Source organism: Drosophila melanogaster, chromosome 3R, assembly GCF_000001215.4.
Source record: "Drosophila melanogaster chromosome 3R".
In the NCBI taxonomy this organism is placed as follows: domain Eukaryota; kingdom Metazoa; phylum Arthropoda; class Insecta; order Diptera; family Drosophilidae; genus Drosophila; species Drosophila melanogaster.
Window position 1 is genome coordinate 820787 of NT_033777.3, and position 16646 is coordinate 837432.

Consider the following 16646-nt stretch of genomic DNA (forward strand, 5'->3'; position numbering starts at 1 on the left):
AATACAAGAATTCACGGACGGCACACAAGAAAAGATTGCCGACAAAATTAAGAGTTCCCAAGACGCGCTAAGGTCTAGAGAGAATGCATCTCGACAAAACAGAGTCTTTGAAGAGGCGAAAAGGTTTTGGTCAAAACTAATAGGAGGCTTGGCAATAAACTCACTCCCTGGTGTGAGGGACCACGGTCGTCATCGAAGGGAGGGTGATCCACAAGGACCACTTAAAATGACTCACTCGCCTACTCCCATTTAGTAGACATTAAGCTGTTGCCCAAAGCACAGCGCTTTAGTTTTAGGTTAAAATTAATTGGTGATGGGGCAGACCTCAGCGAACAAGAAAAAGCGACTCAAAAATACATTTCCGCAGGTGCAGAATCTTCATCCTCCTCTCACTGTCATTATTGTCACTAAGGTCACATACCTTGTCGCAAACAATGTGACCCACTCGGCGAATCTTTCGGAATAGGCTAGGAATAGAATACTAATGATGGAGTTACAGAATTTAGTGTTGGCTGTAACACTGGCGAAAAACAATTAAAATCAGTTTGACTGAAGGAACCCACAGATACCCCCATAGGGGATCTTATGTCCGCATCGTCTGTAAAAATATTAAGAATCCCCTAACATGATACACTTTATTCCGCAATATAAAATTATTTTGTAAAAAGGTCACTACTTTTCCAGTCAATTGCAAAGGCTGAGAATAGCCAACAATATGGTAGCAAAGTGTGGGAAAGAAATCCATACAAGCTCATGCGCCAGGGAACTTTACGTAGGCGTGCTAGCGCATTACAAGTCGCAACCAAGCGACCAACACTCGCTTACCCGTGGAGATGAGGAAATCATCACCATCATTGGACGGCCAGCCAGGGTCACGGTGGACAACAGAACGGAAGTCTATTTTTATTTTGTGTTTCTCGAACCAGCCGTGGTTTTTAATAAGTCTTCTTTAATTATCATATATTTTAAACATAATTATTAAAGATCCGTTCGTTTCGCGAGTGATTCTATGTGATTTGTGTAGTAGTTTAAACAAATATATAAAGTATTTTACAATTTAATTTTCAATTTAATTTATAGCTGGCTTAATTGGACCGATCTTTACTTCTGCAACATAATGACGGATGCCAATAATACTTTTTATACCGCAATTAAATCATTTTTTGACTCTTGTGTTCCGATGTACTATCCGTCAATCTCTAAACCTCCTTGGTTTAATAAAGAGTTGACACACCTAAGAAATGTAAAGTCCAGACTCTATATAAAATTTAAAAATACCGGTTCTCAGTCCATCCTTTGTAAATATTTAAGCGCTCGGTTAAACTTTACCGTGCTTAACGCACAGGATCCGAAACAGTTTTATAATTTCGTTAGCACTAAGCGAAAAACAAGTTCTTACCCTTCCTTGATATTTTTTTAAATCACTACGGTAACATCGGATCAGGCAATAGCCGATCTATGTGCCAAGTTTTTTCAAACAACATATTCAACTTTACCTCATTTCGAACAGCCATACTCTTATGCGTTATCTAAGTCGAATCTAATATTTTTCCCCAATATAAAAGAAAGCTCACTGCTTTGTCCTTTGTCCTTTGTGATTCCTCTTCATAAAAAAGGTAGCAAACTGGATGCAAGCAATTACAGAGGAATCTCTAAATTGTCTGCTATCCCAAAATTTTTTGAAAATGTTATCACTTGCAGCATTGTTGTAGATCAATCATATCACCGTGTCAGCACGGTTTTATGAAACGCAGATCAACAACCACTAACCTCTTGGAGCTAACTTCTTTCGTAATACAGGGTTTCAAAAATAATCTTCAAACAGATGTCATCTACACTGACTTTAGTAAAGCATTTAACTCTGTTAATCATTACCTTCTAGTAAGGAATCTTGATCTTTTAGGTTGGTCTGTTGGTCTTCTAAATTGGATTTCACTAGAATTGGAATTGGATTTCACTAGAAACTATATACCCCTTATTTTAAATCATTGTAGATTACAGAGTATTATGTTCTGACTATAATGGACTTTATGACTTTATCCTATTATCTGTAATCTTGAGTCTCTGCCGCTCTTAAAGCAATCGATTTTAACTTTTTTTATTACATAATTAGATCCTACTAACACTAATATTTAATATAGTTATTTTACATTATATTCATTTCCTCGTTCCTGTTCTCTTTTTTATATCGCGTCTATCTTCTCGCGAATCGAGCCATACGATACACTGCAGCGCCCATCGGTCGGTTGGGCGGGAGGTGTGGCCGTGGGACCCGTGCAAAAAGAAAAAGAAAATGAACCTGAAAACCAATCCACAAAATTTGAAAAAAATACTTTACATTTACAATCACAGAACAAAACACAACACAACTGGTCGAACCCCAGCCGACATCTTCATCTTTGCGAAAAAAGTAACATACTAGCCGAAACGATACATGACAAATATTTTTCACAAAATAATCAAACTTACACGGCAAGTTCTCAAAGCTTGGTTGTAAATAAATGTATAATTGGTATACTAAACCAGGTCCCAACACAGTAAAACACATTCTGAATTTGAAATAAAATATGTAGAACCAAATATAATCAAAACTTGGAACCTTCCCAAGACTATCCTAAACCGAAATTGTATCAATAGAGAAGCTATAATAGAAGGCAATACTATGATAAAAGCGTTTAATTGTTCTGTCCAATTAGAAGATATATTAATTACCAACACAATGTTAGACTATACTCAAACTATCTATGTAAACAATAATGTAACAAAACTTGAACCACTTGAATACACTCAGGCAAAATAAATAATCAAACAACACAATCAGACGAATAATATCTTTCAAATAATAATACTTACAACATTAATCATAATAATTATTATTGTAATATTGTACTTTATCTATAATTATAACACTATACCCCAAAAGTTAATTGTAAAATTTAAAAATCAAACCCTAAAAAATTAAAATATTATAAGTCCTGAAACAGACAATACCGCACCCCCAAATACCCCTGTATTGTACCCTAATCTAAACGCCTGAGGACAGGCTTTTTTCTTAAGGATGGGGAAGTAATATCCATTCTACACCCACAACTCCCCAACCACACACACTATTGTAAACAATCACACACACACATTAATTTCTAAGTACGAAATGTAATCAAAGATCGAGAGCCCTTCGATTAAGCTTAGCTGTCATCTACGCAAAAGCAAAGTGCAAAAATCCGAATTCCAAAGTCTAGACTCTGTGGCGAGACAACGTCCACGTCCCCTAAATATCCAATTACTTGGCGAGCCAACTGAAATAACAAAAACGGAGACATTTATTTTCTCTTTTCGCTTATTTCATTTTCTTCTTCTCAAATGGGGACCCATTTGATCGACAATGAAGCGCCCGCAAATAACAACAGAATCGTTTTGCTGTCAGATACCCACTAGGATGTGCCACTGAAATCCGTCGATAACGAACCGAAGTAAATGAAGCCTCCCCCAATTTATATCCGCGAGAAGAGCACAAACAATTTGGTAAATTCTTCGATTGGCCTCATCGGAAAATATAGCTTTTATATAATATGCCTCGTAAGAGGTACTATTAATGAAATTAAACTTCAAACAAAAACGAACGAAAACTCCAAGTAGTACTGAAGGGCATTGTGCTTGAGGTAAAGCCCGAAGAGATAGCTGAAGCGCTAAAGGAAAAGGGATTTTTCGCCAAAAGCGTACATAATATCAAAAATAGAAACAGGCAGCAGCAACCACTCTTTAAGATCGACCTTGAACCGCATAAACGTAACGCTTTTGTACAATGTATGAACTGCCAAGAATACGGCCATACGAGATCGTATTTCACACTCCGCCCAGTGTGTGTAGTCTGTGGCGATCTCCACGTCTCCACACACTGCCAAGCTAATAAAGAAAATGCAAGGGCGAAAAAGTGCGGCAACTGTGAGGCTGTCCGATCTACAAGGAGCTGAAAACTTGTCTTCGCAAACGAACGAACACGGCACGGGTACACCAAGGAACAGCTACGCTGACACCATCGGAAACAAATCCAGAAGTAATTTTTTCGAAACCAACAAGTATCGCTCCCTGGCCTAGTATGACGCCTCTAACCCAAAACTTCCAAAGCTTACATGAAGAAAACACAAAATTGGACACACAACTAAACTATAGGCCATCAAGCAGCAAGAAACGAATACTGAAGCTATGATGCAAGCCTTACAACAGAGCATGATGGAATTCATGACATTTACATTAAATTTACAGCTGGAGGAGCCAGCAACAGCCATATTGACATCATACTGCGAGCACAATCAATGGTACGTTCGGAACGAAAACATCCAAATAGACTTAAATATTCCAGCTGTCATCAATGCAATCACAGAACTTATGGAAAAATATCATAGCACGCTTTCCTTGCACCCCAACCACCTAGCGAGAAATCTAACCCAGCTCAGCAGTCGTTCCCGTCTCCGACGAAAGGACCTACCAACCCAGCGAAGAAATTTTTAGGGACGTTTAATCTCATAACAGTTGGAAAAATAAAACAACTGTAAAGATAAAATTTATAATAGTGAACATTTTTAAACTTATTGTTAGTTCTTATTTAAGAAGATTCAATAAATAAAAGCAAAGTTAAAAAAAAGTTGACAGGCTATTCAAAATTTCATAATAATAAATTTCAACAAACACAGAAATTCTATATTCATTAATTTTCACCATTTTATGATATTCTATTATATAGAATAGTATTAATAGAAAATAACGGTTGTACTAATTTTTTTTTGAAAATCAACAATTATTAGTTGAAGAATATTCCCTCACAAAGAACTTGAATTTTACATCATATGGAATAATTATACATCAGAAATAATATACATCAAATAATAATATATAATCAGAAATAATTATACAGGAAAACCAATTTACAACTGAAATAAACTCCGCATTTCATTGACATTAACTCATACCCCACATACCGACTAGACCATTTAAACAATGAAGAAAAATAGAAACTCACACAAATCTTTTAAAAGAATTAAAAGATATCCAGTATTCTTATAAAGAATACCTAACTTTTACAAGCATCATACGTCAAGAAATAAATGCAGTACATGAAAACCAGGTATACAAAAGTCCCTGCTCATATTCTTTTGCTTATGCCACAGAAGTTAATAAGCAAATTGAGAAAATGCTACAACAAGGCATTATATGCGAAAGCCACTCCCCCTATTTTCCACTATGGATTGTTCCTAAAAAATGGACGCATCTGGCAAATCAAAATTCAGATCGGTCGCAGACTATCGAAACTCAAATGAAATAACTATAAACGACTAATTCCCGATCCCGAACATGGATGAAATTTTAGAATAGTTACAAAAACGCTAATACTTTCCAGCAATTGATTTAGCGAAAGGCTTTCAGCAAATAGAAATCGATCCTGAGTCTATACCAAAAGTTCCAGTACACTCGCATGCCATTTGGTTTCAAAAATGCCCCAGCCATTTTCCAATGTTGGATGAACTTCGCCCTCAACAAAGATTGCCTTATGTATTTAGATGATGTGATTATCTATTCTACATCTCTCACTGAACACAAACTAAATAAAGAAAGTTTTTCGACCCAATAAATCGATCGAAATAATATAAAAGACGATCCACATAATAAATCTTTTGAAAAATTAAAAACCCTTGTCAAGAGTGACCCCTGCCATATTATATTTGACCTGATTTTACAAAAACATTTCAAGTTACTAGCGATGCACTAGCAATTTTGGCCATAGGAGGGAGGCGTGCTATCACAAGATAACAAACCAATTAGTTTTTCAAGCAGAACTTTAAACGACCGCGAACAGAATTACAGTAAAATAGGATAATAAATTATTTTCAATTGTTTGGGCAACCAGAAACTTCCGTCCATATTTATATGTCCCCTTTGAAATATTAAGTAATCAAAAACCGGTTGTCCAAAAAATATTTAAATCACTGAAAACCCTATAAATAATTTTAATAGGCAAATAGAATTTATAAAAAATTCCATAAACAAAGTAGATATATATTTCACTAAAACCAAAATCATCAAAAATACCATGAAATGACTTTTTAATAAATTATTTTCTTAATCACCCTAGCGTAGTAATTTACATAGATAATGACAGTGACTTTTATATCTTTTAAAATGCGTATCATAAAACAATTAACGTAAACAGTAACGTAACAGTTTTTTTTTCCATGTTTTGCCTATTTATTGTATCTTCCCTTTTACTTAAGAGACTAACAATAAGTTTTCAAATCTTATTCTAAGCTAACTAAATATCATTTTATGAAATGATTCGTGATGTGTGGCATAACAAATTTAACGCTGAGCTGGTTGGTCGTTCCGGTGCAGTCGGCTTTGGTTGCATACTCGAATAATTTTTCTTGCAAGAGGATTTGGATGTGAGGCTAGTTTTTCATTGTATTTTTTTTTCTTCTTTGCTATTGTCTCAATGACAAGTTTTATTTGTAAGTCTGTGTATATTCTCGTTCCGAAGATACTATGGAGCTCCAGTAATGATTCTCAGAATCCTAGACTGTGCTCGCTGTACTATGTTCCTGTTCTCTTTTTTATATCGCGTCTATCTTCTCGCGAATCGAGCCCCTCAGTCGGTTGGGCGGGAGGTGTGGCCGTGGGACCCGTGCGAAAAAAGTGTACCTACGTGGCACACATCTGATCACCTTCAACGATCGCATCGTGATAAATGACACCATCTTTTTAAATCACAACGCCCAAGTACGAGCTCCAGAGTTCCCCATCATTGAATATCACCGCCAACGGAGATATTCTGAGTCTCCCCTATCTTCACCAGCTGATTGAACAGGATGAGCAGGATGTGAGGCCAGGTCGCTCTTCCTTCCTTCAGTGAAGTCCATAAGGGCTCCTCCTTTCACCCTTTTGTCGCCTTTTACGTCGAGCCGGGAGCGCTTAGGTAGTGTTCTTCGACCTCCACCACTCTGGACACCTGTTTGGGCCTAACCACCCACTCTGTTGGCCATCTCGTCTGATCGGATTCGTTTCATCATATTAATGATTTATATATATCCCAGCTCCCATGCCTCGCGGTTCGTCAATATAGCCGCGAACAAGACACTAGGGCTGCATGAGGTACCTGACAGCTACTTTAGCTGCTCCCTCTTCATCGTAAGCCTGGAGCAGTGCATTACCACATGTTCTGCGCTTTTTTCACAATCGACGCAGAACAAGCAGTGGGCTGACTCTACGTGGCGGAATCGGAGTAGATAGGCCCGGAAGCAGCAATGGTCCGTGAGGAACTGGGTTAGGTGGTAGTCCAATCATTTGTGTTGGTACTCTGCCCAAACCGACAACTCAGGGATGAGCTGGTAAGACCAGGCCTGCCAGTGCTAGCGACGCGTCTTCTTATCCTCAGGGTCATGGACTGTAGCACCGAGTGCGCTCCTTTCAGCTATGAAGCCCTGCTAGTGGCATTGCTCCAGATTGGTGCAGCGTATAGCAGCGAAGCCTTTGCTACCGCCACAAGCAGTTTCCTGGCCGGATATCTTGGGCCACCGACGTCGGGCAACAGCAACAGCTCACCTTGCTGAGTTCTAAGTATTTTGCGTACGTGTCTACCCAGTTTGCTAAGACTCTGGAGTTGTCTTAGTTTTCGGAGCATCTCACCCGTCTTCTTCACAATCAGCCCCTCTGGCTTTTTACACAGGCGCTAAGGCTTCACCTTGGTCCTTGCTCACCCTTCGGAACCGCAGGAACCGTGATTACGTCTCCCTGAGTCGGGTATCCGAGCTCCGAGTTTGAGCTCCTCCTGAACGGGTCGTTGAGATCAGGTAGACTGCCCCACACTGCGCGATCCATCCACTCTAGGAAGGCCTACGGTTACCTATGTGGAGCACCAACAATGCAGGTATGCAACATGGAACATAGCCATTAACTGCACTAAGTCGGCCGGTGCCTTAAAAATCTGGACTGGCTTTTCCACTCAAGCAAACTTGGGAACTAAGGCTCTTTAATAAAATCCATATTAGGTCCAACACTGACCTACGCCATCAAAGTGTGGGGAACTGCCTCTAAGACTCAGCTTAATAGGCTTCGATTAACAAAATCGCGAGCGGCACGACATGCATCTGGCCTACTCTGGTATGTGACAACCGAGTCGTCGAAAGGGACTTTAAAGTTGTCCCACTGGACCAAAAAAACTTCCACGGTAGCCGATATGTCGACAGACTTACCGCCCACCCGAACACGATGGCGTATAATCTTGTCGACCACATTTCCCTCCGACGTCTGAAGAGATACATCCCCATGAACTTCTTACACGTAAGATAGCCCAATCCTCCACATTATAATTAAGGAACAGTATCCATAATATTATCTTTTAAGCTACATATTTGGTTAAGTTCACAAAGAACTGAACGATTCCTAGTGACTTTAAGATTAATGAATAATAAAATGATTTAAACAAAAAATGATTTTCTTAGCAAAATAACTCTGCAGGGTATGTTCTGTGTCTTAACTAGCCTGTTAGGTTAAGATTTTTGTTTCTTTGATGAGTTGTAGGATGGGCGCCAATTAGGTATAGGTTACCTTCTTGCCCTTTCCCCGCGATGAGCTACTTCCTTCTTATTATCCGATTGCGGTGTGGTCCAGCGGTGTTAGCGGCTGTGGTGTGATCCAGCGGCGTTAGCGGCTGTGGTGTGGTCCAGCGACGTCAGCGGCTGTCCGTGATCTCTTGCAGTGCAACTGCAACTTGGTTGTAATAAACTCTTCCTAAGATGGTTGTGGTTAAGGAGTTACTTTGTGGCTGGCCTTGCGGCTCACCAGTGATAGACAAAATTATTACGGCTAAAGCCGGAGCAATGTTTTATTACCGAAGCGAAAGCTTTCGGGTCTTGGACAGAACAGAAGTTCAGAAATATATCAAAGCATAAGTCGACCCTAGCTCCAATGTTTCACCTCATTGAGCCATGGTCGGCAAGCCGACTCACCATTTCCATAAACCGCAATACGGCACTCCGATTACCGATAACTCGATAACCGATTACACATTTTGGGCGAGATTGAGCATTGTCCGTGTAAAGCTATATAGTTGCTAGGGTATGGTTTATATAAAACTACTTCATTACTGAATTAAATATATTGAGTGCTCTCTTCAGTTAGTACTTATATGGGTTCTGTTTTGTCAATACTGTTAAAATCTGAAACTTTCTTGGTAATCTCTAAAATAATAATTCGTATGGACCGTACCTGAGTATGAATTCTTCGAAAATAGCTTCAACAACTGATTTTTACCTTTTTTTTGGTATGGGTAACGTAACCAAAAATTAATAAATCGCAAATTGCAAATTAGTTTAGCCTTTGTCTTGTGTATTATCCTCAGAGCTCTAGATATTCCTGAGTGTCCTCCTTCTAACGGATTGTCGAGATTTTTTGTATGTTTTATATATCTTTGTCACCTTATTTAATAGAGCTATTTCCCAGTTTTTCAATATTTTATTGCCCTTTCATTTTAAACTGACTGGTTCCAACTACTGTTTCCCTTAAACCGTAATAGAACGGAACAAAATGAGTAAGGTGAAACCCGCGGTAAAACACAATAGATATTTATAGTTGTACCCCTGTCTTCAATCCAGTGTCAAACTATCTAGCGCTGGTTCAGGGATACACAGCAGGTACAGTTTGTCAAGAAAAAATAATTTAAATAAATTAATTTTCTGCATTTCAATGCAAAGTTAACATTACATTTATTTCTTTATATTTTTTTTATCAATATGTAAAAAAAATAATAATAATAATGGACGATAAAAACAACTGAATCCAAGTTTGCGTAGGTTAGACCAAAGACACTAGAATAACAAGATGCGTAACGCCATACGATTTGTTGGCACACAATTTTTTGGCCGTGGCTCTAGAGGTGGCTCCAGGCTCTCTCGAATTTTTATTAGAGAGCGAGAGAGCGAAGAGCGCTACAGCGAACCGCTCTTTTCTACGCATACAGTGATAGCAGACAACTTTATGTGTGCACACGTATGCTCATGCATTGTAAATTTGACAAAATATGCCCTTCGCCGTAGAAGTTCTTAGACTTTAAATCTATATTATTTTTGATCAATTGGCACCATGCGAAAAATTCTTGTTTTGCATTGCCTTAACGTTATTATTATTTGAAAATAGATTAGAAATAGCCAAATCTATGTACATAATATCACAAAAATAAATTTCAAAAATGACTTTATATAAGAATATTTGTCATTAGAGTATTCATCTTGCGGCGTGTGAAAAATTAATAAGGCAATGATTGTTGAGTGCTTGTGTCCGTCCGCACTTCGTGCCTCAAGATATGACCAAAACAAAGACACTAGAATAATTCTAGTGTCTTTGATGTGACTTTTGCAATAAACCGTTTTCATATTTTTATTTATTTTACAAATTTTTATTTTCTACTTCGTATTATTTTTATGAAATATTTATTTCTCGATGTAATGTATTCCTTTTGTTATAAGTAGTTATAATAATTTATATTTTACTTCCTTTAATTATTTAGCATACTTATTAAGTCATTTGACTTAATATGATTTATATATGATAATGATCCATTTTTATTATTTCAAATGCACATTAGATTCAGTTGTTTTTCAGTATGTTATTTAAATAACTGACGACTGAAAAATCGAGCAATATATAATAAAAAACAATAGTTAGAAAAATAACTTAATTGGGGAATGTGGAAATGTTTTAATGTTAAACATTAAAATATTTCAAGTCGACTCGAAGGTCATATACGTAAATATAAGACCCCATTACAATTGTAATGGCCTCCCCGTGGTGTTCCCTCGGTACCGACTATTACACATATTACACATAAATAATTATCAACATAAATATAAATATGTAAATGGTAGCTAATTCGAGCGGCGATTTTAACATACGAATTTAAAAAGCTTTAAAATTAAAAAATTTTAAAATTAAAATTAAAATTTTAAAATTATAATAAGAAGGGCGCGAGTTTTTAAAAATTATTTTATTTCATCATATTGCTACGAAATTGGCAAAAAACTACCCTAATATGTACAATGTAAATTCATTTCTTTGATCAGAATTGATTTCGGCCCGAAAATCGTCTTCTAGCACAACACGCACACATATACGCGTTCTCGTCTCTTGTTTTTACTCACACAAGCAAGCAAATTCTATTTTTAGATTTCTTATGTTCTCAGCGTGAGCGAGCGGAAAGAGAGCAATTTTGGCCGTCACCAAAAAAGTGGCTGCATAGTGCCAAACCAATGTATGGCCGTTACGCATCTTGTTATTCTAGTGTCTTTGGTTAGACACTGTCAAGAAATTCTTTGCACACTTTCCTTTTGTTTTCTATTTGACTCCTATTCCAAGAAATTTCGATAAACAAACGGTTTAGTTTTGTGAAATTTAGAAATGCCTGGCAAACGATTGAGTTTTGAAGTAGTTAAGCTGATTTATTATTGTATAATCACCATTTGGGATATTCTGTCAGGGAATTGTCAGAAATGTTTTCTGCATCGAGGAGTACAATTTATAACGTAATTAATTGCGCAGAAAACAAGGGCAGATAGGAATCAAACTGTGGAACAAGACGTAAAAGTAAAATTTCCAACCGTTCAGACCGACCAATTATGCAAAAAATTTATGAAATTCCGCAATCTGGATGTGTCACACGAAACAGCGCGCCAAGCCATATTCCGGCATAAGTACCACTCACGGGTAGAAAGAAACCGATGCTGTCGGCGATTAACATCAAAAAGCGGCTTACCTTCGCTATCGAAATCCAACATCAGTCAGAAAATTACTGGAATAACGTAATTTTCTGCGACGAAACCAAGATGATGTTGTATTACAACGATGGACCCAACAGAGTGTGGCGTAAGGCGCTAACTGCACTGGAGAACCGCAACATCATACCGACAGTTAAATTTGGCAAACTGTCGGTTATGATTTGGGGATGCATACCTAGGAGTTGGAGATAATTTGTTATAGCTTAAGTACTTTGTGCAAAGAATTTCTTGACAGTGTCAAATCTTCAAAACTTGGATTCATTTGTTTTTGTCGTTCATTATTTTGTTTTTATTTTTTTACATATTGATAAAAAAAAACATATAAAAAAAATGTGTATAAAAAATATATAAGGGTAAACAAAAAGCCCTTAATTATGCAATGAATGGGAGAAAATACAATTTATTTTCATTGTGCAAACAATTTCTTGACAAACTGTACGTGTTTTCCCGCTGCCTTCCTTAATACGCTTAGTCGGCACTCTTGGTTGGGGGATAATAGTTTCGAGTGTCACTTTGTTTCAAGCGGTCGCGTTTCAAGCCTGTTCATTAATTCTGTTTTGTTGTCTGGGCGGAAATGAATCTTTATAAGGAGTCTGGTTGTATATATTTGGTCTTTGGATCTGCGTGGAACTAATGAATGTATTAAAGAGGGAACGGGAAAAATTTTAATTTTTGATTAGTATATGAACTTAGTGAGTTTGTATATAGCTTTGGAATATTATCGGATTTTTTGGAAATTGGGTCTTCATAAAGGCCTTCTTGCTGGGCAATTAGTAATCATTTTTGAACAGTTGTAATAATCTATCAGGGAGTGAGCGTTGAATACCATTTTTATTGTAGTTGCCATTGCTTGTATATACTACACTGATGAATTATTTTGGTTGTTTTTGTATTGACGGATATGACCAGGTCGAGTCGGATCAAGAATACATTTACTTTGTATGGTCGTAAACGCTTCCTTCTGTTTGTGAAATATTTTTCAACGAATCTAGTATATCCTTTTCCTCTACGAGTACAATAATTATTATTATGTTCTAGCAAACCTTAAAGATCTACGAAGCCTTACATGTTCGTTTATCGATGACATAAGCTTTCTATTTCTTAATGGTTTGTGTCTTTACTATGAGTTTTTGAAGATTAAAGTCTTTCTCACATGGAGAACGCGGTTTTTTTCTGACTTTAGAATTATAATTATGTTGGCAGACATCAAGACTTTTAGAAAACAACCCTCAAGAAAAATGTTGTTGTAAAGTCGTACTAAGAATCGCACATTCGGATGGTTCTGTTACCTATCATATCCTCACCCGGGGCTTTCTTTGGTTTTAGACAAGCCACTGCAATTCTTTCAGAGTCACTGGATCGACAGGAAAAGCTATTTGGAAGGTCGTTTTTAACGACCCCAAACGAAGCCTGAAGCGTTGCACCAGGTAGCTAGCAAAAGCATCTGCCTTATCTTTCCTTTCCATATTCTTTCCTCACTTTCGGTTAAGTCGAAGTAGATTACCTATTGTGGAGGGCAGTTGAGGCTGTTGGGAAACTTATATGTTTTATAGATTTGCTGGGGGAGATTATGCTGCTTGTTCTAAGTTTGTAATGAAAATGATAATGGCGATTTCAATCCTTCGATTTCATGCTGTGGTCAACCTTTTGCGTCAGGTAAGTTTTAAAAGAATCTACATTGTATTTTGTTAAGCAGCCTAGCGTGCAATTCTGCCAGAAGTAGATGATGAGAGCACATTTAAAGGGCCAGTGCAGATGGTGTTAACCAAGGGTTTGAAGAGTTGGTTCTTCTGTTGCTAATTTTTGGTATTGGTCTCGAATTAACACACCAAGCTTGTTTAGCATTAAACGTGCTATAAATTTGTTGCTCAGCATAGCTAGTTGGAATTTCAACAATCGCTCATAGGGTGGGACCCAATAGTTCCCGCCGATGTCTGCATCTGAACTATTGTTATTTGTCGGTCATTCCTTGGGAGGTGGGGTTGGTCAACTATATAATGCACGTTAAGGAATACTCGTAGCTCACCAAAGTTTCTCGCTCGTCCCCATGAGTTCCACGATCCGATATATATGATTGTATCTTCTCGTTAGACGCAACAGTCTTTTCGATTAATTTAAGAATATGGTCCATTCTAACATTAAAATCCAGAATAGTGGTTTCCAATGCCAGAAATTTATTTCCAAACCCAAGATCTTGAATTGATTCTGATCCTCTCTGAGATAGCTTAGCCATATTTGAGATAAGTTGATCGAGCCGGCGTATGAAATATTGTCTCCTATCGGCAATGAATCCGCCTGAAAAGTAATTTGAGTTGTTTGGCTTAGCAGTTTGAATTAATAAGCCTTAGTCCGGCTTTAAGTTTTTTTTTGATTTTTCAATCCACACTGGGAGGCATGGTCACCACCACAATTGATGAATAACAAATTAATACTGGTTACAATAAAGAACCAGTAGTGTGGGATCCAGCACATTTAACACAAATTGGGTTCTGAAGATTAATCGGAGAGTCATGAGTAATTAATGTATCCGCCGCTTGGAAATACATTCATTTTTGTAACTTCTGACTTGGAGGACAGAAATTTGTTTAGTGCTGTCAAGAAAACCCCATATTTATATTTCTTTTATTAAAGTCATTGGCATTAGAGGGAATGCCTCCCAATTAAATGGGATATCCATAGCTAGGATTCAAACGGAATATAAAAAATGCTAGATATTGATATTGAGATTTATTTACTAAAACACGCCTAATTTAAATTAACCTCTTTTTTTTAGATATGATGTCCATCGGTCGTAGAGTTGGTTTTGCTGATATGACAGAAATGTCGGAAATCGATGAAATTGGAATTAACCAAAATCTAAACGTTCGGTACAACAGTGACATAATATATGTATCCTTAACTAGGCAAATTTTTTATTTATGTTTGTTAATAAATTTCTATGGAATTATGAAATTTTTGAAACTGGTATTTCGTCCAAATCCACAATTACTTATATCATTGATCTCGCCGCCCAGTTTTATTAAATCGCAAGAAATAACTTGGATGTTCCACTGTTTTATTTAACCTTTCAGTTTGCTCGGCACTTAAATATCTTTATGATGTTCAAGAGACGTTCGATCGGTTGAGTTGTCGCAGGAAGAAGAGAAGACAATTTTTATGCGAAAGTTTTGTAATAACCCTGCAGTTTCAGAAAAAGATTTAAGATTAAGAAAAGATTTAATCCAAAACAAGAGAGAATGCTAAAGCCGAGTTCTCCGACTGTCAGATACCTGTCAGATATTGATAGATATTGGGGAATAAAATTAGAAAAAATATTAAATTTGGTGCAAAGTGTGGCTAAAAGTTATTTGGGAAAGCTATAGAAATTTACAAGACTAATAAATTATGAAAAATATCGAAAAATTGTTCCAAAATGTGGGCGTGGCCGTTTTGTACAGTTTGTGAGCGTTAGAATGGGCGTGGTAATATGGGTCAAAAAACTTGAGCAGCTTCTTTGTCTCTAGAATCTGTATGCTGAATCTCAACGTTTAGAACATAGTCCAAGAATATATACATACTTTATATAGTCTGAAACGCTTCCTTCTGCCTGTTGCATACTTTTCAACGAATCTAGTATACCCCTTTACTATGCAATTAACGAGTATAAATACATTTTTAAAATGCGCGCCATTCAGTTAGTTGATGAAATAGCGGAGCACTAGTGGTTCCGTTCAAGAGATCGTCAATATTGTGATATCCACGGCGTTCTGCGCGACAACACGCATCTTCCCCTGGACTATCCGATTTGGGGGACAATTGGTTCCATCAAAAAGATGCAACAGCACACACTTTAAGAGCATCAATGGCTGTTTTGAGGGAACACTTTCCAGAGCGCCTTATCTCAATTAGGGGCGAATTGGAAAAGCCGGCACGCTCTCCCGATCTGCCCCCTTGTGATTTTTTTCTATTTGGTTTTTGAAATCCCGTGCTTATGTGAACCGTCCAAACCAAAACAACATCCAAGAAGAAATTGCCAGCATAACACCTGCTGTGCAAACAAGAGTCACGACAAAACGCCAGAAATCGGTTTACGCAATGTATGGCAAATGGGGGACGTCACCTATCAGATTTCATCTTCAAAAAAATATAAATAAGAATAATAATAACGTAAAACTAAAAAAAAAATACTTCACCGTCGTGTCAGACGCCCGCGAGTGCCAAATCATCCACCCCGTCAATGACCTATCCCCTGCAGAATGCAAACGATCGCGGTCTTGCTCACCAATCCTTATGACTGCACGAAATGAACCCGAAAGCACTAAGAGCGTCTCTCTCAAGCTCTCCCCATTCCAAACGGTGTCAAGTTCTTTAGCTACCAGCACAGCAATCACGATATCTACTGCAACTGCACCTTTAGCAACAAAAACTACAACAACAACTGCAACAGCATTAACATCAACTCTATGCTCAATACCGACAGCGGTATACAATATATACGTGAGAAAGCCTCAAGTGCGCTGGTTAACAAACTAGCTGCAATTATCGGAGAAAACATCCGCCATCGACCAACAAAAATGAAGTACATCCTATATATATAAACTACAGTATATACTGCACCGAAGGATAACCGTAGAACTGTCCTAAGAATAAAAACGACAGTTCAATATTGTCAGGTTGATCTTCATGTTTATTCTTTTCTTTTATTAATGTGTTACAATAGTTATAAGTCTTCAGTATACATCTGCCTTCATCGTTCACGCAGCGAGCACACGTCCGCACTCCCTGGCATCTCGCAAGCAACTCCCCCTCTCTCATGCTCTTCCTCTTGACATCCGGCCTCTCCTGACATTC

General features: G+C 37.6%; 1 protein-coding gene across 1 annotated transcript in view; it reads left to right on the top strand.

The window, feature by feature from the left end:
- The window catches only part of Myo81F (Myosin 81F), a 1965857-nt gene that overhangs the window by 253711 nt on the left and 1695500 nt on the right, over positions 1–16646 (top strand). The window contains exon 2 of the mRNA NM_001316563.1: positions 14590–14705. Coding sequence (NP_001303492.1) covers positions 14592–14705 — 114 coding nt within the window. The 5' untranslated portion in view covers positions 14590–14591. The remainder of the gene's footprint in view (positions 1–14589; positions 14706–16646) is intronic.